Source organism: Falco punctatus (assembly GCF_963210335.1).
Source record: "Falco punctatus genome assembly, chromosome: 1".
NCBI lineage: Eukaryota > Metazoa > Chordata > Aves > Falconiformes > Falconidae > Falco > Falco punctatus.
Genome location: NC_137580.1, coordinates 57,380,596 through 57,404,705, shown reverse-complemented (window position 1 = coordinate 57,404,705; position 24,110 = coordinate 57,380,596). Strand labels below are relative to the sequence as shown.

At 36.8% G+C, this 24,110-nt stretch overlaps 1 protein-coding gene across 5 annotated transcripts in view; it reads left to right on the top strand.

The window, feature by feature from the left end:
* Window positions 1–24,110, top strand: part of FRYL (FRY like transcription coactivator) — a 179,603-nt gene that overhangs the window by 108,697 nt on the left and 46,796 nt on the right. For all 5 annotated transcript variants that reach the window (XM_080403806.1, XM_080403807.1, XM_080403803.1 and 2 more), the window contains 13 exons: window positions 9,278–9,335; window positions 10,873–10,964; window positions 12,559–12,731; window positions 13,203–13,363; window positions 13,900–14,010; window positions 14,940–15,094; window positions 15,334–15,433; window positions 16,638–16,806; window positions 17,558–17,817; window positions 18,739–18,879; window positions 20,704–20,872; window positions 22,191–22,275; window positions 23,914–24,026. In XM_080403806.1, the coding sequence (XP_080259932.1) occupies window positions 9,278–9,335; window positions 10,873–10,964; window positions 12,559–12,731; window positions 13,203–13,363; window positions 13,900–14,010; window positions 14,940–15,094; window positions 15,334–15,433; window positions 16,638–16,806; window positions 17,558–17,817; window positions 18,739–18,879; window positions 20,704–20,872; window positions 22,191–22,275; window positions 23,914–24,026 (1,787 nt within the window). The remainder of the gene's footprint in view (window positions 1–9,277; window positions 9,336–10,872; window positions 10,965–12,558; window positions 12,732–13,202; window positions 13,364–13,899; window positions 14,011–14,939; window positions 15,095–15,333; window positions 15,434–16,637; window positions 16,807–17,557; window positions 17,818–18,738; window positions 18,880–20,703; window positions 20,873–22,190; window positions 22,276–23,913; window positions 24,027–24,110) is intronic.

Here is a 24,110-nt window from a genome sequence, read left to right as displayed (position 1 = left end):
TTAACATAGTAAAACCCGTATGTTTTTACCTTAGTATTTTGTCTACGTATATCCATACTTTTTGGAGTCATAATGTTACCGAAATCTTGGAATGAAGAATTTATCAACACCAATGCGATGTAGATAAGCAGACACTTCTTTATCGATGGCCGGGTGCGTGAGTGAGTCTCCTCACGACCAACGCACACCAGGCTTCAAAATCATACACCTTATATAGAACTTGTTCATACGTATTCATGCATAAACATAGTATTTCCCAAAAATCATTAACATACTCTCGCTTTGTATGTTAATTTCATAGCAGCTTTTGTTGTGCAACTACTAGTTTCATTAAAATATATTTCTTAGTCCTCTATATTTCTATTTAAATGATTTTATAAAATAAAAAAAATAAAATAAACTTTTCAATACTTTCACATTATTTACATAGCAGTAGTTTCAGCGTATTTTGGTGGTGGACTATTATCTTGGTGGAATGGTTGGTACTTCTCTCATGATCATGCGATTGACTGCAATTCTATTGATAAACTGTTTCTTCAAACAAGCATATACTAGCGTGATCATCAGAAAGACAATCAGTAACAGAAACACAGTTTTGATTATAGATTGTATCCAAGAGCTTAGATTCCATCCCATTTTGTTAAAAATTTTCCCTAGCCAATCTTCTGACATATCTTCTCGAATTGATTCTGTTTCCTTTTCAGTTTTACCTAATAGGTCCAGATCATGTTCCACATCTTGAGTTACATTTGGAATGTGAATGCAGCAGTGGTCCAGTCTATCCTAGAGATATCCACATACTCGATGTTCTTTAAGTAAAAGCATATCTAATGCCATTCTATTTTGTAAAGTCATTCTGGAGGTCACCTGCAATTTCCTAAATCCCCTCTTGGTGACATTTGCTAACTTTTCTACCTGACCTCGTTAATTGATAAAGCCATTCTCTGTTTCTATATGAGGCTATAGGATTCAAAAGTGATTCAAGTGCTCAGCCAATTTTTACTCCTGTTGATGGTTCTTTCCAAGTATCATCATTTGTCTCAGACCTCTTGGTTCATTTTGATTTTAAACTTTCCAAGGGTCCCTTAAACGGTGATTTCTTCCAAATCAGGCACAATTTTGGCATGCCTAAAGTAATTCGTTTCACCTTACCATCTAATGGTAAATGAGTTGTCCAGGTTCCGTCACTTAACGTCCAAACTAAATGTCCTGGACTTTGAATAGTATATTTTCTGCAACTAAACAGAGTTCCTCTTCTGGGTGTAAAAGTGCTAGTTAAATTGAGAGTATTCTTCAGACCTCAGCAAAAACAACCATATTTTAAAGCAGCGGCCAAAGGAGGAATTTGTTGAATTATTAAATCTGCATTGCTGATATCATACACCTTTTCACATTTCCACTGTGGCACTATTTTATTCTCCTTCTCTCTCAATGAAGTTGATTTATCATTGACTGAGGGTAAAACTACAAAAGCTTTTCCATCCCAGGTAAAACACCAAGGAGTTCTGGCCATGTACTGAAATTGAGAAAATATGGACATAGACCATATAGAGTCCCATTGTTCTACTGATTGTGTACCTTGGCCTGTTTTGTTACACTTCCATTCCATGATGTTTTTGCTCACATTGGTTTGAAGTTGTTCATCATAAGAACACCATCCCACAGTCTTATATCTCCCTATTTTGGTAAAAACATAATTTAACAATTTTTCACAATCAGCCCGACTACCTGGAGATTTCCACTGTTTTCTGATAACCTTTACTTGTTCATACCATTGAGTTACTGGCCTTTGTTCACAATAGGTGGTCTCATTTTTATGTTCCAGATTGGTCAGATTCATAGTTAAAATTCCCCACGGAATGGATTCACCTGCTGCAGTAACAAGCAGTAATCTGTGTAACATTCTGCAAGTTGGCAAATCCTTTAATCAATCCCAACATCGAATTTTCCTCAGCCATTTGTTTGGGAATGTCAATTACTTTTCTGTTTCTAGTTGTCTTTTGTTCCTATCCACCAAGTCAGTCCATGATCCTACCACCACTACCGACCAAAATAAAATCCAAAGAACAATCAAAACCTGATATGAAAAAATTAGACATGTTTCAGAGTCAGTTTTAAAGTCACTGGATCACGGTTAGCAATCTTCCATGGAGTAGGTGCTTTCTTCACCCGAATATAATGTATCCAAGCATCTGATTCTGCAATCTTGATAGTTGTATAAGTGGTTAACAATATCTGGAAAGGTCCTCTCCAACGTTCCTGCAAGGGTTCAGAGGTCTAGGTCTTCACATAGACATAGTCCCCTGGTTGGAAATCATGCACTGAATTCTCCAGGGATAAAGGTCTATTCCAAATAACTGCACTCTGAATTGCAGCCAAAGTTTTCCTTGGAAAAAACAAATAGTTATACACATCTTGTTTTCCTTTTACATATATGTTTGGATTTGGTTCTGGAGACTCATATGGAACTGACTGAGGTTCCACTCTTTGGTTGTACTCTGATTCGTAATAATGCCAATGGAAGTGCCTGAGGCCACTTTAAACTAGTTTCTTGACAAATTTTACTTATTTGTCGTTTTAACGTTTGATTCATCCTTTCCACTTTCCCACTAGATTGTGGCCTCCAAGATGAATGTAAATCCCAATTAATACCCAATGCTTTGCTAACACTTTGGACTACTTCAGCAAAAAAGTGTGGACCTCTATCAGAAGAAATTCCAATAGGAACTCCAAATCTTGGAATTATTTCTTGTAGTAACTACTTCACTACTTCTTTTGCTTGTGTGGTGCGACAGGGAAGGGCTTCTGGCCATCCTGTAAAAGTATCAACCCCCACAGGATGTACCAGTACCCATTTTGTCTAGGTAACTCTGAAAAATCTACTTGCCAATAATCTTCAGGTTCTGTACCAGATTTTAATCTACCCATTTGAACTCTTTTCTTCATCACTGGATTATTTTTCAAACATACTTCATATTTTGCAGTTATCATTTTAAGCTATTCCCAACATTTTAACTGATACTGCTTGTTTCTGTAAAGAAGTTAGTAAGGCTTCCACTCCCCAGTGACATTCCTGAAGTTTTGTTTGAATTACCTCTCTCATCAAAAGAGGTGGAATTGCTATTTGTCCATTAGGGGATACCCACCATCCAACTAGGTTTTTCTTAGCATTTAATAACTGACCTGATTTGTCATCTTGTTCTGAATATCTTGGCCTTTCCCTAGGAGGGGTTACTGTTTTGGAAGGAATTATTGCCATCTGTAATGTTTGTTTCTTTGCTAACTTTCTTGCCGTTTTATCAGCCAAATTATTTCCAGCAATTATTTTTGTGTTCCCAATTTGATGTGCCTTACAGTGCATGATTGCTACTTGATCTGGTTTCTGAACTGCTTGCAGTAATTGTAAAATTTCCTTTTGATATTTAATGTTTGATCCTTGAGAGGACAATAGCCCTCTTTCTTTCCACAAAGCTCCATGGACATGCACTACCCCAAAGGCATATTTTGAATCTGTCCAGATATTTACTTTCTTTTCTTTACTTAATTCTAGGGCTCGAATCAAAGCAATAAGTTCCGCTTTCCGGGCTGATGTGGTATTCGCCAGTGCTCCTCCTTCTATAACTGTAGTATCTGTTGTTACTGCATATCCAGTGTATCGGACTCCTTGCTCCATAAAGCTGCTTCCATCTGTATACAATTCCCAGTCTGGTCGCTCCAATGGTACATCCTTCAGATCTTCATGACTGGATTAAACATACTCGATGGTAGCCACACAGTTATGTTCCAGTTGTCCTTCTTCCTGTATGGAGCTTAAAAACACTGCAGGATTTACTAGGTTAGTTGTCTTTAGAATCACATCATCTTGTTCAGTCAGTACTACCTGGTACTTCATCATTCGGCTCAGAGACAGCCAATGTCCCCCCCTTTTTGTTCTAAGACAGTTATCACCATGTGCGGGACATAGACTGTTATTGTTCTTCCCAAGGTCAATTTTTGAGCTTCTTGTATGAGCATTACTCTTGCCACCACTGCTCAAAGGCAATTTGGCCACCCTTTACTCACTATGTCCAGTTGTTTGGAGAAGTATCTGACTGGTCTTTTCCAGCTTCCTATCTTCTGAGTTAACATGCCCAGTGCAAGGTGTTGCCTTTCATGAACAAACAACTGAAAATCTTTGGTTAAGTCTGGAATTCCCAAAGCAGGTGCAGACATTAAGGCACACTTTAATTCTACGAAGACCTTTTGCTGTTGTGGGCCCCATACTAAGGGAGAATTCTTTTGGGCCTCATATAGCAGTTTAGCTATTAGTCCATAGTTCATAATGCAAGGGTGACACCACCCAGTCATTCCTAAAAACGCTCTGAGTTCATGAATATTTTTCAGCTCAGGTATACTACAAATAGCTTCTTTGCGATCTTTTCCCAATTGTCGCTGCCCTTTTGAAATTTCAAAGCCCCGGTATATCACAGTCTGACAGGCTATTTGGGCCTTCTTCCTGGATACCTTACACCCATTTAGTCCCAGAAAATTCAGGAGGTCAATAGTCACCTGTATACAAGTAAATCTTTCTTCTGTAGCAATCAATATGTCATCCACATATTGTAGAAGTAAATGTCCAGATCTTGGTTTGTCCTGTTTCCAGATCTCAAGTTCCTTTGCCAACTGATTTCCAAAAATAGTTGGACAATTTTTAAATCCTTGGGGTAATCTGGTCCATGTCAGCTGCATCTTTCGCCTGGTTTGTGGATTTTCCCATTCAAAAGCAGATAGTTTTCTGCTTTCCTTTTCCAAAGGTATACAAAAAAAAGCATCTTTCAAATCAAGGACTGTAAACCACTGATAAGTCTCCTTTAACGCTGTTAACAGCGTATAGGGATTTGCTACTACAGGATAAATATCCTTAACTATTTGATTCACTGCTCTCAAATCTTGTACTAACCTATATTCACCCGAGGGTTTTCTGACTGGTAAAATAGGAGTATTATACTCAGAATCACATTCTTCTAAAATTTTATACTCCAGAAATGTATTAATCAATTTCTTCAGTTCCTGCCTCACTTCTGGTTTGATTGGATATTGTTTAATTTTCACTGTCCCTGTACCTTCCTTCAAATCTATTTTAACAGGCTCTACTAGTTTCGATTTACCAGGAATATCTGTTTCCCATTGTGTAGGGATCACTGCCAAATCCACCTCCGGTGGAATTTCCTGCTTCTTTACTTTTTCTTGTATCATCAGGATTTCTCCGGTTTTTGACTCAGGTATTTTCAAGAAAAGTTCTCCTTCTTCAAAAACAATTTGTGCATTCAATTTGGATAACAAATCCCTTCCTAACAAGGGTATCGGACATTCTGGTACATACAAGATTTCATGTGTAATTATCTTATTTCCAAATTTCAAATCCAGGGGTTGTAGAAATGGCCTGTTTTCTTCTTTCCCTGTTGCTACTATTATATTGGCTGGTTTTGTTCCAATTTTTCCTTTACAGGTATTTAATACTGAAAATGTCGCTCCTGTATCCACTAAATGTTTAACTTCTTTTTCTCCCAGCTTAATTATAACCAGAGGTTCAGCTGGGTTCCCCTCCGGTCCCCTTCAATCATCTAAAACCATTACCTTGGCCATGTCTTGATAAGCATTCCTATTTTTAGGACAATCCCAATCCCTTTTCCAATGTCCTTCCTCCCTACACAAAGCACACTGATTTATTCCTAGGGAGGTATTAAATTTCCGATTGCCACAGTTCATCATACAACCTCCCCTTCCATTAAATCCTCGTCCTCTTCCTTTGCCTCTTTATCTGCCACCCTTGTCATTACGGCCAATAATCTACTTTCCCCAATTTTTCTTTCCTCTTTTTCTCTCTTGTTATATATTTTTCCATGCTACCTCCAGCATTTTATTCAAACTCCTTTAATCCTCTCCCTCAAGTTTCTGGAGTTTCTTCCTTATATCTGGTGCCAATTGTCCCATAAAAATCAAAGCCAATTGTATCTGAGCTGTCACTGTTTCCACTCTCAAATCAGTGTATTTCCTGGCAGTTTCCTTCAGTCTCTCCAGAAATGCTGAGGGAGATTCATTTTTATCTTGCCTTACTTCATACAACTTGACCAATTCAGAGATTTAGGCATAGCATGTTCAACTCCATATAAAATCCATTTCTGATACCGACTCAGTCTTTCTCTATGTGCCACATTATTTGGGTCCCACTGCAGATCCCCAGATGGAAAATTCTGCTCTGTTGTTCCACCCATTATTCCATTCAACACAGCCACCTCTGCCTGTGCTTCGCCAGTTTTCAATACCATCTGCTTCTCTGTATCATCTTAACAAATTATCCAGGATCACCTGTAAATCATTCCAGTCTGGATTCTGCATTCTGATTATAGTATCTACTACTCTGCCCACTCTTTCAGGAACTTCTCTATAAATTCCTGCTGCCTGTTTCCATGCCATCAAATCCACAACTGAAAAAGGTACTTTCACATATACTGGCCCATCACTACCAACTCCCTGTCGCAGGGGAGCTATTGTTTGTGTCTGCTGTCAAGTTCTCCGTGAAACAGGAGTATGAATTACAATCTCAGATAATCTCTCCTACACATCTTCTATTCCACTGCTATCTGGTTGACCCACCTGTTCTCATGCCCTGTATTCTCGACCCTGATTCCTTTCTCTTCTAGGAGAGGATATATCTAATTCTGGTCCTTCATCAATTTTGGAAGCAATTCTCTTCTTCAAACAATCTTTCCCAATCTCACAAGTTGAACAACACTTTTTCACTTTCTTATTATCAGCAGTTATAGCCATTACCAGATTATCTCCAATAGTTAACTTACATTCATCCTGCCAATCCTTTCTTTGTCTTAAGTAAAAGAACAAATCCACATACGGCATTTCACTTCATTTCCCCTGTCTTTTACAGAACAGCATTAACTGCAGAATAGTGTTATAATTCAGTGTCCCATTCATGGGCCATTTTTCCTGATCATCCAATATATACAAAGGCCACCAATTATTACAATCCTCAATCATCTGTCTCTTTCACAGAACATCATGTAAATCTCCCCAATGTGCCAATAAACATCCCAATGGAGAATTTTTTGGAATTGTGTCATTTGCAGCAAGTTTACCCATACTTTTACTTTTAAACAACTGTGTTAACTTGGATGCCATAGTATAATCACTTTACAGTACAATACACAATCACTCAAATCTGTCACTCCGATCCGTGGATTCGAACTCCACACTCATTTCGTGTTCTATTGCACGTCTCTCCTTTACAGCCACACTCACACTTTTCCACAACCGTTATCTTAAATAAAGGTATATAACACAATATTACACATTTATTAATTGCTACTCCGTATACAATCAAAGAAATAAACAATTTCACAAAGTAACACATGAAATACTTCTAAGTTTTTGTTAGAGGTGCTACCTTAGAGAACACTATAGCATATAGGTTCTCTTGTCTCCACTGTTGTCCAGCCCTGCAATAGCTTTCGCTTATGACTTACAGGCAGATGCCTAGGCTTCCACTTCCACAAGGATCCTTTAGTCCAACCCTGCACAGCTTTCACCACGACTGACAGGCAGACTTACTCGGTGGGACTTGAACCCACTGGTGGGACTCTAACCCACTCACTATAGAGGGACTCTAACCCACTATTGTGGGACTCTAACCCACTCACTCTAGTGCACTTATTATAGTGGGACTCTAACCCACTTACTACAATTTACAATGAAGAAGTGTCTTACCAAAATCCAGGGAACGTCGCGAAGAGCCTTACGGATCGGGGATCGATGGGTATCCCCGAGAAATCCTTGGTGCAGGCTGGAACCGATCAGGTCCCCGACTCCTCTGGTCTCCTTCAGCGAGGTCCCGTCTGGGTCGCCAAAAACTGTTACCAAAATCTCAGAATGAAGAACTTATCAACACCAATGTGATGTAGATAAGCAGACACTTCTTTGTTGACGGCCGGGTGCGTGAGTGAGTCTCCTCACGATCAATGCACACCAGGCTTCAAAATCATACACCTTATATAGAACTTATTCATATGTATTCATTAAGTATTCATGCATAAACATAGTATTTCCTGAAAATAATTAACATACTCTCGCTTTGTATGTTAATTAGCTTATCAGTCCTTCGCGCTTGCGCAAATTCCTCCAAGAATTGTGGGCAGGGGTCTTTGGGAGGAAGGCCGTAGGTCTTCCTCATGGTGTACTTCTCACCCTTTGCCTGGAACGGGATGGTCTTGCAAGTTTGCAGTGTTCTTACCGGTCTGAGCTAATTTATGTCTTTGTCAACCATCTGTTTCTTCTTCTTGTTTCTTTTAGTCGCTCCCTCTAGATAACTTATAAACAGGCCCCTTGTTAGAGAAAGTTAGAGAAACAGATCCCTTCTTTCATTAGTTATTTCATTAATTATTTCTTTCAAACTATATGGTTACATGACCTAATTACTATACCTACATTCTTTGAGTAAATATATTTACACTTAACTTATTGTCCCTATTCCATGCAATTTCTTCATATCAATTATTTAAGTTCATGATTTCTTGGCAGGTAACTACAAGTTGTTTCATTCAGTTGCTCTCACTTACCAATTCTTTTGGCTTTGGTACAGGGCTGTACAGAGGATTTCATAGCAGCTTTTGTTGTGCAACTGCTAGTTTCATTAAAATATATTTCTTATTCCTCTGTATTTCTATTAAAATGATTTTATAAAATCAAATAAAGTTAATAAATTCTAACTATTAGCAAGTCTGTAACAATAAGACAGTCTTAGTTTGGTAGAAGGCCCTTGAGTAGTAATAAAGATTGTGGAGCTTCAGAACAAACAGGGAATGTAACCACAATGTCAAAGCATGTTGTTCAGTTTTCACAGAGACCAGCTATGCCAGCGTGTTGGGGTTTTTTTGGTCTTCTAATAGTATCATTTATACTATAAGGCCCTGTTAAGTCTGAATATTAAGATAAATTAAAATCACCTGTGATAGAAATATGCCTTAATACTTGGTGAATGCAAATTTAGCGGTAGTTATTGAGAAATCCATTTGGTAGTCTGTCTTTAAATTAAGAAAATAATCTTTCTAGGAAACATCTCTCTTAAATGCTCATTTATTCAGAATGCTACAGGTAAAGAAGGGAGAACTGAGGTTGTTTTAACTTACATTGTAATGCTAGTTGCTGTGTTGCTGTAAAACATCTTTCACTGAAATGTTACTTTAATCATTGTTTTTATCCTTTTAATTCTTTTATTTTAATTCAGGGAACTAATAGAAGAATTACATCCTATAATTAAGGAAGCACTTGAAAGAAGGCCAGAGGTAATTAGATATTTTCCACTATGTTTAGTACACAGTTTGAACTACCTTCTCACAAATGGTAGTAAAGAAACTTTAGTTATGTTCTTTAGTTTCTGCACCTAAAAACTGTCAGTATACCAGATAAAAATGTGACATGTTACCTTTTTAAATTATTGTGAGGTGTTTACATTAAAGAGCTTTGTGTTTGTTTTGAGCTCTTTGTTATTCCTGTATTAAAGAGGCTTTGTTTCAAATGATGAAAAAATTACTGTAACCTTTTCCATACACCTTTAATTCCTTTTATCTAAACATAGGCAGTTGTTACTTTCGTTATATTATCAGTAACATGCCTACAATTAGTAGTACCTAAGAGAGAACTGAGCTCTACTGTCTACCAATTTTGTTGCATGTTTTGTTTTTTTTTTGTTTAATGGAAAAGGCTGTTAAGCCTACCTACTGACTGCTCTAACTAAAAATGTTCTGATCAAGAACATGTTTTACAGCAAGGTTTAGAAGCCTCAGTAGGTATTCATAGAAAAAATAATCTCTGCAGATACAAATTCAGAGATGGTTACTTCATATCTTTTATGGTAACTGTCATACTCTTACTAGTAACAAATTTGTAACTAAATACAGACGATGGGAAGGAATATCATCTCTCTTTCAAAATCTTACCAGGCTGTATCTTTTTTGTCAGTCTTGCGTGCAAATCATAGAATAGTTTGGGTTGGAAGGGCTCTTTAAAGAGGCCATCTGGACATCTTCAGCCAGGTCAGGTTGCTCAGAGCCCCTTCCAGCCTGACTGTGAATGTTTCCAGGGATGGGGCATCTACCACCCCTCTGGGCAACCTATTCTAGTATTTCACCACCCTCGTTGTAAAAAATTCATTCCTTTTATCCAGCCTGAATCTTGGCTTTTTTAGTTTAGAACCATTACCCCTTGTCGTATCGCAGCAAGCCCTGCTAAGAAGTTTGTAACCATCTTTCTTATAAGCCCTTTTTAAGAACTGAAGGGTCTCCCTGGAGCTTTCTCTTCTCCAGGCTGAACAACCTCAACTCTCTCAGCCTTTGCTCATAGGAGGGATATTCCATCCCTCTGCTCATTTTTGTGGCCCTTCTCTGGACCCACTCTGACAGGTCCATGTCATTCTTATGTTGGGGGCCCCAGAACTGGATGCAGTACTCCAGGTGGGGTCTATCAGAGCAGAGTAGAGAGGCAGCACCACCTTCCCCAAAATATGTAGGAAGATTGACGTTTGTACTTCGTTGTTTTTATATGTTGCACTTTTTGAGAGGAGACTGATAAAACCCATTATTTTGATAATACGTGCAGTAACAAACCTAATGTATCTTGGAGTTGCAACAGGGAAAAATTTTGTTCATTGTCTGGTTTATTAAAATTGCTGGCAGTTTTCGTAACTCATCTTAAAAGATTGGCACTCCTGATAATTGATGCCAGTTGTAGTACAGATATAATGATGCTTTTTATACACTATGCTGGTTTTACACTTAGTTTTTCCTATGCTTCATTCTAATTTTGTTTCCTCTTGTTGAATAGAACATGAAGCGGCGCAGGCGTCGAGATATTTTACGAGTACAACTAGTACGAATATTTGAACTGTTGGCAGATGCTGGTGTCATTAGTCACAGGTAGGGGCAGTACTGACAAGGTGTTGTTTACACTTCTGAATTAAGTCATTAGTATTCTTACGACCTAGTATAACAAGCATGCAAAATTCTTCAGTAAGTTTTAGGATACTACTGAATAAATAGACATGGTTTTATAAAACTTGGAACTTTGCTGGCTTTCTAATCCCTTCCTCCCCTTCTTTGTCACTGTGGCCTGCATTTTATTTAAAATGCTGCTATTCTGTTCCCTGGGATATTGTTTTGAACAGGCAATGTGTCATGTTCCTCTTGCTTGTGTGTTTTTGAACATTGCACCAGTTAAGCAAATAAAAAACCCTCAAGTTACAGCTATTCTACAATCAGTCTGGAATTCTTCCTCATCCAGAGTCCTGGTACTAGTCAGCATACCCTATGCAGAGAGGGCTGCTGCTCATTGATATTAGACCTTTTTCTGTCTGAGGGAGGAAGAATGTTAACTGGATTAGGGGTTGGGGATTTTTTCCCCCTCTGTTTACCCTACTTGTGTAGGGACACTTTGAAAGAAGACTTAAAATTCTGGCATATGTTTTACAAGTCTCTTACAATTTTTTTTTCTGTGCAGATGGAATTGTCTAAGAGCAAGTTGGTTAGGAGATGGTTAGGCAAGCTCCTGCCATTTTATTAGGCAACGATACTTAAACATTTGTCAACGTTAGCAACATAATCAGTGTGAAATTCTCAGTCTTTAGGTAAGCTACTACAGTGCTGCCTCAGAAGCATTGCTAAAATGCCTTCCTTTTGGCATGCTGACTTTTGAGATGGCAGCGGTTAAAATCATACTCTCCCTCTTATCTTTGAAGGTACTCACTGGTGTTTAATTAGTGTATATAAAATATCTCCTAAGTACAGCCCGCACCCTTGAACCCTGTCAGCTTTCCTCTCTGAGGCCAGCCTGACTCTGTGGTCAAAAGTAGCAAACTTCATCTTGTCTCTGGTGTGCGAGGCATGGTTTTTAGTTGCCTTCAGTACAAATGTGGAAAGATGATGGAGGGAACTGAGAGGAAAGGAGTCACCCTTCTAACAACTGTTTTTCAAAGGAGGGCAGTTTTGTATCATATGCGGTCTTTAATCTCCTTATGTAGTTTAGTGCAGATGTCTAGTCAGATGCTAAAGCAATGGAGATGGGAAGTGAATATATAAAATGAATAAATTGCTTTCATCTGCCTAATAGTCAATAGCATGTCATGAAATACTGAACATCTTGACCGACTCCCAAAAATCAGTTTCTAATATAGATGTGTATAGTCAAGCAGTAGTAATTTTTCTCTGGTTTACGAATTGCATGGGGTTTTTAGGGGGGGAGGGGTTTGGGTTTTTTTCATTATTATTTTTAACACTTTTCCCCAGTATAAGAACCAATTCTGTGCAACTGAAGATGAGTGACTTCTGATAATGGGGCTTGATTATTAGGTTCCTTTCACTGGAGTTTTTATTTAACACTGAAATAGAAGCTGGTTGACGGAATTACTTGCATTAAATTTTTGCAGTGATGAGATTGTAGAGGTTTTTTAAGAGAAAGAAAAAAAGGATTGTTTTCAAAAATTGTTGTATGTATGTATCATATTTTATTTTTAAGTGCAAGTGGTGGCCTTGATAATGAAACACATTCCCTCAACAACACTCTACTTGAATATGTCGATCTAACAAGACAACTCTTAGAAGCAGAAAATGAAAAGGATTCTGATACATTGAAAGATATCCGATGCCATTTTAGTGCCTTAGTGGCAAATATCATTCAAAATGTTCCAGGTATGTGAAAATGCTTTAGTAACTTCTGATGACTGTGTTTAATATGCAGTGCATTTTAAAAAACAAAAATAAACAAACAAAAACTAAAAAAATCCACTTTTTCTCTGAAGTTTCAGAATACTTTCATAAAAATAATTTATGCCATCAGTTTTGGATGTAACTTTAGCAGAATGAGTTAATGATTTTTTAAGAGAGATTTCTGGTACTGTTTGGAAATGTACAAGTAATTTTCTTACTTAGCAACAGTCTGGTGGGCAGTGCATTTAAATTCTCTAGACTAAGAAATAGTTCATTCTTTTACACTGTGGCATTAAACAGGACAAAAGTAAACCTACATCCAGCTATTATGATGTGGAAATATGTCTTTACATTGATTTTTCTTACATTCATTGTTTAGGTCTGTTTATGTTTTATGTACTTTATTTCAAAGATTGACAGGAGGAGTGTGTCTAACTGTGCTGTTTCTTACAGTACACCAGAGAAGAAGTGTCTTTCCGCAGCAGAGTCTACGCCACAGTCTATTTATGTTGTTCAGTCATTGGGCAGGTCCTTTTAGTATCATGTTTACTCCCTTGGACAGATACAGTGATAGGAACATGCGAATAAACAGACACCAATACTGTGCATTAAAGGTATTTTAGCACTTTCTGAATTTTGGAAATAGATTATGTTGACTTTTCTAATGCAAATTTAACATTTGGGCTTTTTGGATGTAGTTTTCACATCCTTATTGCCATTCGTGATTTAGCTCTTTTTCTCTTCTGCTTACATGTGTATTTATGACAGTTTGGCTTTTTTCCATACTGTAGACTATTGCACTTGCTATAGGAATTTCTTACTATATTCTTATAAACGTATACTTCCCATAGCTTTACTTCTCAGTTGTCTAAGGAGAAGCACTTTCATGTAAAAATACATTCACAATCAAACTGACATACTAACTCTTAAATATATCAGCACTTCAGCATTGGCAGTTCCTTGTATTTGGAAGTTGAGAAAAATAGGATTTGTTAATTTTTTAAAGAAGATGTTAAACTGTTATTTATTAGCCTTTGTCTTCTCCCTTGACTGAATAGAAGCTAGTTTTCTGATATTTTAATGGACTTGGTCAAAGCCCTTCCTGTGCCTGAGTTACTAAAATGTAGTGTTTTTCAATTACTTCCCAAAGGCTATGTCTGCTGTACTGTGTTGTGGTCCTGTTGCAGACAATGTTGGACTCTCATCTGATGGCTATTTATACAAGTGGCTGGATAATATTTTGGATTCACAAGATAAAAAGGTAATACAGGCAATGTCAACGTTGTTTTGCAACTGTCGGTGCCTTCAACATATGCTTTAATGAGTTTTGTAGTCAGATTGGCCTAAATGCTTTCGAGTGGCTTAAGCTCAAAGCTGTTTTAATAGTGCATATATTTGCCCTGTCCTCAGTATGTGTATTCACCCTGTTGAGGAAGGCAGTCCCCAGTCGCAGTCTAAGAACAGACAGAATGGAAGAGGAAAGGGCAAGGAGTGAAACACTGTGGATAGTTTATAAACTAATCAGCTAGGCTAAGTTGTAGTAATAAGCAGATTTTTTTAGGTGTTTGAAGGAGGCAAGATTTTGAACGTGAGCTGTTGTAAGACTGTAGAGTCCATTGGGGGTCCTGCGGAACTTATGAAGACCAAGCTTTACCTCTAAAGAGTAAGGCAAGCTTTAGATTTAAAAGATAGGGCCTTCGTTGCACAAATACTGTGACTACATGAAAATACAGCTCCAGTGGGCTACTCTTGATTCAAGAGAACGTGCAAGCTTCCACACAGATCTATCCCTTGTATCCCATTGGAATTCCTGCATGTGTTTTAAGTGCTTTTCTGTATCTGATGCTTTCAGGACAGTGTTCATCTTGTAGTAAGGCAAGTGAAAACAGCAAATATCTCAAGGTAGCCTTGAAACTGAGGAAAAAAGTCAACAGAGCTATCTAGCTGTTTGCTTCAATAATTTATGAGTGTGTGCACAAGTTGAACATGAAACGGTTTGATAGAATTACCTGTTGTTGTTTTAAGCTGCAGTCTCACTGTTTTCAGATGGAACAAATCTTGTGTATTGAAGTTGTGGGTTGGGTTTTTTTAATTATTAAAAAAATTTATTTCCCTATTTGATGTAGTTTTTATAAGTTGGCCTTTTTTTCTCTATTTATAAATACATATTGGTTCTTTTCTGGAATACAGGTTCACCAGCTAGGCTGTGAGGCAGTCATGCTGCTCTTGGAGCTCAACCCGGACCAGAGTAACCTCATGTACTGGGCTGTAGACCGGTGTTACACAGGTTCCAAACGGGTAGCAGCTGGCTGTTTTAAAGCCATAGCCAGTGTGTTCCAAAACAGGTACTACGGCATTTTTCAAAACTTTAGATTTTAATTTTCAAGGTGTGCTTTCATGGAGAACTGTGGTTTTTCCTCCCCCAAAGAGGAAAAGATCACCCCTGTTTTTGTGTGTTACTAGAGAAACTTTTCAAAATATTTTATTATCCCATACCATATGCCCTGTAAAGTAAACTTTAATATTCAAATCTTAAAAAGCTGAATGCAGTATTACTTATTTCACACCTGCAATTTTACCCTAGGGATTACCAGTGTGATACAGTGACCCTCCTGAATCTGATACTATTTAAAGCAGCTGATTCTACTAGGGCTATCTATGAAGTTGCTATGCAACTATTACAGGTTTGTAAGCTAATTTTGATTAATATTTTTTCTTTTAAAATAGAATTGTTCTGTGCATTAAAAAAAACAATAATTCTGTTATTATTTAGTTGTTCCTCCAGTAATGAAATGCAATGTGTGTGTGTATATATATTTTTTTTTTCTTCTCTATTTTAGTACATAGTTAGGCCAGATCCTTACCTGGCACAAATAGACTTCAGTGGAAGTGTATCTGTTTCCATGAACTAAGCATTCAAGACATGTATTTTCTTAATATCTACTTTTTCAAGAGACAAAACCTAAATCAAGACTCTGGTGGCTCGGCACTGAAACAGAGTGATATATAGCTCCATTTGTCCAAAAGCAACTCAGAAAGTAGCACGTTGCTTCCTGTCCCTTTATTCTGTCTGCTGGGGTGACAGTCAGGTTTTTTATTTTTGCATTAATAACAAACATTTTTTCACCTCTGTGGATAGTGCAAATCTAGTTAACTACTTAATTTAGTTTTGTATATTCCTTTCTGAGGTCATTTACAGGTAAGCTTAATCTTACAGGCAGCATTAGTGTTTAAAAATAAATAAATAAATAGACGCTGCGTGTGCCTCAGACCACAAATCTTGGAGATTTTTTCAAAAGTTTTTGTTGTCAGCTAAATTCAACAGTAAAGTCCCCACTGGAGTCACACCCCTGTTGTTATGTCAGCACTCACAGCACTCTCCCTTTCAGCCCCATCTTTCTTCTCAAATGAACACCACTGCTTAAGATCAGCCAAAACTGACTTTTAAAGTATCAAACTGCTTTAGCCTCCTGCTGCATCTCTGTCACATCAAAGATTACAGAGATGATGTGACATCTCTGTCACATCAAAGATTACAAAGACTGCTTCTATCCGTGTCGTCCATAGATGACCAGAAATGGATATTGTTTGGAAAGGCAAGTGTTCAGTAGTATTTCACATTTTGTTTTAGAGAAATTCATGTTTAAGATGGTGTTTTGTGAAAGCAGATTTCTGAAATTTATTGATGGGAAACTCATCAAGTGGAGTGACTGTTAGCTAACCTTCTGCGAAATTACCACAGTGTTGGTGAATACTGTAGATGTATGGAGATCTGAGTAGATAAGAAATATTAAGTAAGAGTAGATACATGAATTTAAAAGGTGATTTTGTATGAAGTTTTCCACTGTAGCTCTACTTAGCTTCAAATTCTGAACATTACTGTTGTAGATCTTGGAACCAAAGATGTTCCGTTATGCTCACAAACTGGAAGTTCAGCGGACGGATGGGGTTTTGGGTCAGCCTTCTCCTTTACCACATCTGTATTCTGTGTCATATTATCAACTGTCAGAAGAATTAGCAAGGACTTATCCTGAACTAACACTTGCTATCTTCTCAGGTATGGTTTTAAAACAAAACAAAAACCTCATTGGGTCAAAAGCATTGTAGAAAATACGTAATTCTTATTTTTCAATAATTAATTTATATGTAAATCACTAAAATCAGGACAAGGTAACAACATAATGAATGGAGAAAATGGAATTTACTGAGTGACAATTTTTGTTTACTAGTATTTAAAATGTATTCAAGAGGAATCAATATGAATCAAAGATACTTTTACTGATTTACTAATAACCATGAAAAATCATGTTAGAGAAATAATTTGCAGCTATTGTTAAAAATTTTCTTTCTGTTGTTCTTTCTAGTGTTTTCTTATTTACCCTAGATTGCTTTAAAATATTATTCCGTAGCATTTTTAAACAATTGCAGATTAATAATCTCTCACATTAATTAAAAAAAAACTAGAACTAGTGCAAGGAAGAGAAAATGGTTAAGTGCTTTTGTGCCAAAGTTGGTACATTTTTACATGCTCTAGGTTTTCAGTTCCCCCCTGCAATTAGTGGAATATATGTGTATGCATATACTAAATATGGTTTTGTCAAACTGTCAGCAGTGTCTTCTGTTAGCTCTGCTGAAGTCTGCGGCCTTTATAAATGGCTCTAGTCAGCTAAACAAAAAAACTATGTCTGTATCAGCATTACTTCATTTGTATCAGTATGGACTACTGGGCTCATTGGTGGTTGTTATTACCAAAACAGTTCTCATTATTGATTCACAATTCATCCATGTACCTAACTTTTGAATGACAGAAGTAAGTCAGAGAATCCAAACAGCTCATCCAGCTGGGAGACAGGTGATGCTGCATTATCTGCTGCCATGGATGAACAATATTGAGTTGGTAGATTTGAAACCTTTGCCAACCATTCGTCGGCAAGAGGAAGATGAAGAAGATTCTTTGAAAGACAGAGAAATAATGGTGAACAGTAGACGATGGCTACGAGGAGAAGGCTGGGGATCGCCACAGGCTACAGCTATGGTTCTGAACAATCTGATGTACATGACTGCAAAGGTAAAACTAGTTAAGTGCTCCATCTCATTCCAGTGGATTGTTGTGTAGGGTACGAGATAATACTGCTCAGAGGTACTGTGTTACCGAACTTTCAAGAGTTACTGCTCATATTTGTTGAGTTGCTTATGTATACCCAAACTATACCATTTAGTTTTGAGGTAGTATGAGGAATATGTAACATGTAAAATAAACGTTACAGTATTGTTATATATAGTAACAGTATATAACTTGTTTTGCAATATAGATGTCTAGCTGGATAGATAATCCCAAGTTGCCTGTATACCTGTGATCTCAAAGTGGAGTTTTGGAACCAGTCTTGTTGCCAGAGTCTGACAGGCCCTCCTCCTTCTTATGACAGCTACTTCAAACAGAGAAAAAGTATTGCTCCCGTGCAGTGCTCCTGCCAATTATTGATATCTTTGATTCCTACTGATGAGAGATCATGTTTTAAATCACAAATTAACTTACAAATTAACAATAAACTACTCCTGGCAACCTGTGGTCCATGGAATTTTAGTCAGGATTGTCAGCAACTGGGATAATGGATCTCTGCTAAATTTAGAGATATTTTGGGTTTATATGTAAATAAATATATAACGATAGAATTAAAATAATATTAAATATTTGTATACTTATGTAATCTATTATAATATATTACCTATAAATAAAATACACAATATGTACAAATATTGTTAGAGATATATTTATGTATTTATAGCTGTAAGAAGAAGGTATTTCCGGAATGTGTTTATAAAAATTGAATATATGTGAAAGTTTCATTCTGGAATGTTAAAAAGGCAACAGCTCCTTACAGGATTTATGTCTCCTTTTTCTAGAGCCTGTCCCACTCAATACAGATCACTTTCAAATACAGTGTTTTCTACTGGAGTTTTCAGGAGAGATATTTATTTTGTTTTCTAGTATGGTGATGAAGTGGCTTGGTCAGAGATAGAAAATGTCTGGACTACTTTAGCAGATAGCTGGCCAAAGAATCTGAAAATAATTTTGCACTTCTTGATCAGTATCTGTGGAGTGAACAGTGAACCCAGCCTTTTGCCTTATGTGAGTATGTGTATGTCTCTCCTTAGACCTATTGTTGTTTTAAAAATTAATTGTGTGTCTAGCAGCAGAGGTGACCAAACAAAAAATGTGAGGTAGGATTTCTAGTATCAAAATCTCCAACCCAATATTTTATGACCACTGAATACTATGAACAAATCAAATTCAGTTCTTTTGTTTAAGTTACTTTGGACATCTGTGTCAAAATTTCAGTATCAGTTTCAGTTAAACTGGGCATTCATGGAATGGGCTTGAGAAAGGAAGTAAACCCAAAAGAATATTGCACCTTAAAGATAGCTGAGGCTTCCTGAAGACAACTTGCTGACTCTTGCAGTTTTCTCAAGATGGTAAATCTGAAACAGTCTGGTAGCCATCCTATCAGTTGAGAGTTGTCAAAATTCAGGGTATGCTAGGTGGACCATAGACCTCATTTATTAAGTAAATCATAAAAAATGGAAAAGACTTACTAAAATGTCTATATCTGTTTTAGCATTTTTTTGTTCCTTTGTCATAAAAAGGTAACTAAGAGTTCGATTGCTAAATTTAGAGTAATTTTATTAGAAGTATACTGAACAACTCATTAGATGCAAATCTACTGCAGTGGCTGGTCTCTGTTCATTAGGAAGAGATAAGATAGTTCCGTGAGTAATATTTTCAATAGAAAATTGTTATAGGATTTGCTAATCAAAAAAACTAGAAATGAAGTAAACAATCGGGACCTAAAATATTATGAAGTTCTTACTAAGGACAGCTTAAGTTCTTCATGGATTGGCAGAAGTTTTCATTGCAGATCAGGAAATCTAGCTTAATGCTGCAGCCCAAAGCCTTTGCATGTATGGTTTGAACAAGGTGATAAGGTAATTCCGTGAGTCAAACACCCTGGATCACTTGCTTACTGTTCAGCTCTGAGTTCTATAAAAAGGATGGAAATGAATCATTGAGCAGTAATGACTGAAGAAAATGTCGGAATAAAAAATTTGAACTCACTGGTATCTATAGAGTAATCACTGACTAGCAGCCATCTGCTGCTGCTTAGGAGTGACCAGGATTATTTTGCTCAAGTAAGGTGTAGTGAAGAATCCTTAATTACTATATGTTGAATGAAATATTGATATCGTTGTGTGTTTATTCTTACCAGAGCATATTAAGGCCTCAGGCATTGTAGGAATTAAATATTTTCCCCATAATATAATTTAGGATAGTCCTAAAAAGCAGACAGATAATATAGTAAAATAAAGCACCCGTCATGCCATGTAGGGATAGGGTGGTTATTCTCACATGACCAAGTATTAAAACAAAAAAAATCTCCACCTCAGGTCCCCTCAAAACTAATTCTGTTTTTTATCAAAGCCGATGTGAGAGCACTGCAGAATAGCATGAAGGAAAATATTATACCTGCTGGAAAAGAAATGGTGTAGAACACAGCTGTGAAGTATCAAAAAGAAATTATATCAGAATACATTCTCTCCAGTGTTGACCTTGGGTGTTGCTAAAACCTTTGTAAGAAAACATTTTGCTTCTTAAATAACTGCAAGTGAACTCCGGAGACTTACTTTTCTTAATCTTGTGATATGTTTCTGATGCTTGCTACTATTGACAGCTGTAAAAGCCATTTTGTTTTCTTAGAACTAGAGTAAGTCTCATGTATCCTCACTGCAGTGCAGGTAGATACTGATTCTAACAAGTTGTGGTATTCAAATCTCTGATTTTCCTTTTTAAATTAATTTTTTTTAAATCAACTCACTGCAATAAGAATTTTATTTTATGTACAGGTTATTTGATATATATTTATATTTTATATACATATATACTTTTTTTTTATGGCAGGTAAAGAAAGTTATTGTTTATTTGGGTAGAGATAAAACAATGCAACTACTAGAAGAGCTGGTGAGTGAGCTTCAACTTACAGATCCTGTCAGTTCAGGAGTCACCCATATGGATAATCCACCGTACTACCGCATTACTTCCAGTTACAAAATCCCCTCTGTCACTTCAGGTGAGAATGTATTAAACTTTTATTATTGTCAATGATAAATGCTCTATTATCAATCAGTTACAATATTGGAGTTCATCTGTAAACATTCAATAGCAGTACAATGTTGTGTTTCTAAAAATAAATCAAGATTAAAAGTTTGTTTTACAAAATCTGCAGTTTTTGGTGTACCCAAATGTCTTATTAAAGAACACATGACAGGTTCACAAGGAACACAGGTTTGTATTAATATGTGTTAGACTTTGTCTCTGTTCAGATCTTGCACTGTTTACCCTCACTATATCACTTTTATGTCATAATTCAGTCAAACAACTGGCAAGATTTACGTAATTTGAAATCTGTATAAATTACATTTGAAGTTCTGTTATAGACACAAGCTGCATCCATAGGTATTTATTCAAGATGATTTACGTACACTTACTTAGGAGAATTTATTTAGAAGTACTTAACAATTAATTATAGATCAGTCATCAAAAAAACCTGACTGAAAATATAATAAGTGTCCACCTCATGATTCAGTCCAAGAACATGCTGAGAAATGTGGGGAAAAGCTGTCTGGTTTTGGTGAAGCATCTTTCAAAGTGAGCCGCAACAGGTGTGGATAGGAGGGTATCTAAGGTAGCACTTAGCTTTTGTGCTGCAAAGCTGTCAGTGTTATGAAGCAGCCTTGACCTATCACGTAGGGGTTATCTGGAACACAAGGTGGATGCATTGGCACTTGTTCGTTAAAGTGTTTTAAAAGTATGAAAAACAATTATGGGGCCCTTGTACTGCAGTGCAGTTGAGAGTAGCAAAATCTGTGGGGCGGGTACAAAATTAATTCCAATTGTGCTCATTCAGTCAGTGTAATGCTTGCAGTTTTCTCTTAAAAAGAAGTTGGTACAAACTTGACTCTGCAGGCTGTTAGATTTTAATCCCTAACCTGTCTGTGGTTTGAATTAACTGCATACCGAAGTCCAACTAAGTTTTACAGATTACTATGAGACATAGAAAACCGAAAAAAAAGGTCTTTAGATCCAGCTTTAAAAGCAAGCCTTTCTACTTAATTTGTGTTGAAAATTCAGAGATTCCTGGAACGGATTATTTTGAATTTTTTTCCAGTTAGTGGAATTATGGTAATATCTCAGAATCTTTTAGTCTAACCACTTTTTTATTTTTATTTTTTTTCTTATATGTATTTCTGTGGCTCAGTTTGTGCCAGTTGCTGTAGTGTAAACCTGGTTAGGGCTCTTGGCATGGACAAGTAAACAAGGGTCATCATGTATTGCTTAAGACTGCTATTTTTTATTGATCAATCTTTTTCTTTGTCTATAATTCACAGGTACCACTTCTAGTAGCAATACAATGGTAGCTCCCACAGACGGGAACCCTGACTGTAAACATATAAAAGACAATATTGAAGAGAAGTAAGTATCTCATCAAAGAGCGGTTATTAGTTGAACTACAGGAATTCCTAGTAGGTACTATAAATACTTGTATTTATAAAAGCCATCCCAATGACTCCAAGTAAATCTGCATTGCAGGAAATACGTGACTGTAAATTTTCTAAGTTTTATGTAACCCAACTGGAATACTATTTGGGATTAACAGTACCAGCCTCAATTGTAATTTGAACTCAAAAAGCTTTAGAGGAAACTGAGTAAATGAAGGGATCAGTCCGGGTCAGGCTTTGTATTGCTATAGCTATATTGTTATTGATGCCTAAATTGGCTACTGTTACACTGGATTGTATATGTTTATGTAAGAGAAATTATACTGCAGATGGCTGTGGATACATCAAGGGCAAATGTTACTAGTTCAGTAATGTAGCCAGTTCACAAATGGATTTACTAGCTCACTAGAAATCAACAGTGACTGTGTGTTGAAAGCTAGTTTATTCTCCCAGTTAAGAGTATTTGGATGCCTGTTATCTGGCAAGATCCTTTCCAGCTAGTTTTAAAACAGATTCCTCCCTCCTCAATTTTTGAGCTTCTTAAGAACAATCTTTTGGAGAAATTTGCCAGACAGTGGTACCGATGTGAGGGTGGTGGAGAGCAAACAGCTAACATAGACTTAGTCAGGGTGTGAACATGGAGATCAACAGTAACTGACTGTGGGCATGCTTTCCTTTTGTGTTAAATATGAGCTGGCTAAGCTTAAAGTGAAAAGGGAGTAGGGATTCTCTAATTAACATGATAAAAAGTGTGCACAGAAAGAAGTGCTCCTGCTGTAGAGTAGCTACTATGCGGTAAATTCACAAATGAGTATTTTGTGACAACTTGTTTGAGAGCCTTAGTAATTATATTTCCCATATAATTTCCCAGTTGGACACTTTTTTTCTTCCCTAGGATAATCATGTCAATATAGTTAGATTAGTAAATATATTGATAGAGACAACCCTGATACTTCAGTTAAACTGGGGGGAAGGGGGAAGCTGTGTGAAGATAAGTATTTTCACAGTATATACAGACAAGTATTTGGCTGCTGTGGGGGCTGGAGCTGAAGAAACTTGTAAGGTAATGAAGGTGGTTTGAAAGTCTCTGCAAGTTTTGGCGTATGCTGTAGGGTTGTCTAACCACCTCCCCAGGGTAAATGCTTTTTGGTAGGATATACCATGTACATCTTAGACTTGCCAGGAGGAAAGAATTTTAGAAACTTACCTACAAAGTAGCTTGGAAATTGTGCTTTTAGCACTCTCATTTCTCTGATTTCTTTATAGTTTACCAGATTAGTGAGGTGGGATCTTAGACTCTGTGTGTGTATGTACATGTCTGTGCCAGATCAAATGGGGTTGTCATTATTTTGCTCAAGAGTGAGAAGAAATCACTTGCGTGTAATGGTAACAAATATTTTAGTGTATCTAAATGTTAATGAAAATTATCTAACAGTAATGTAATTTGTAGTGGATTTTCTCCTCAAATCCCCTTATCTGGCATTGATTTTCCTTGTAAGATGAAATATTTGTACATAACACTTAGTTTTGCTAAAATACAGTTTTACTGAGAAGCCCCGATTAATTTTTGTCACAGAACGTCAGTTACTAATGCTGCTTTATTTGGTTCTAGTTATGTACATCTAGACATCTACAGCGGGTTGAATAGTAACTTAAACCGCCAGCACCACAGACTAGAATCTCGCTACAGCAGCAGCTCTGGAGGATCATACGAAGAGGAAAAAAGTAATATTTTTATTTTACAATATTTCTATGGATAGAAGACAAAATTTTCAAGTATTAATACTTTAGCTGAAGGTTGTGGAACAT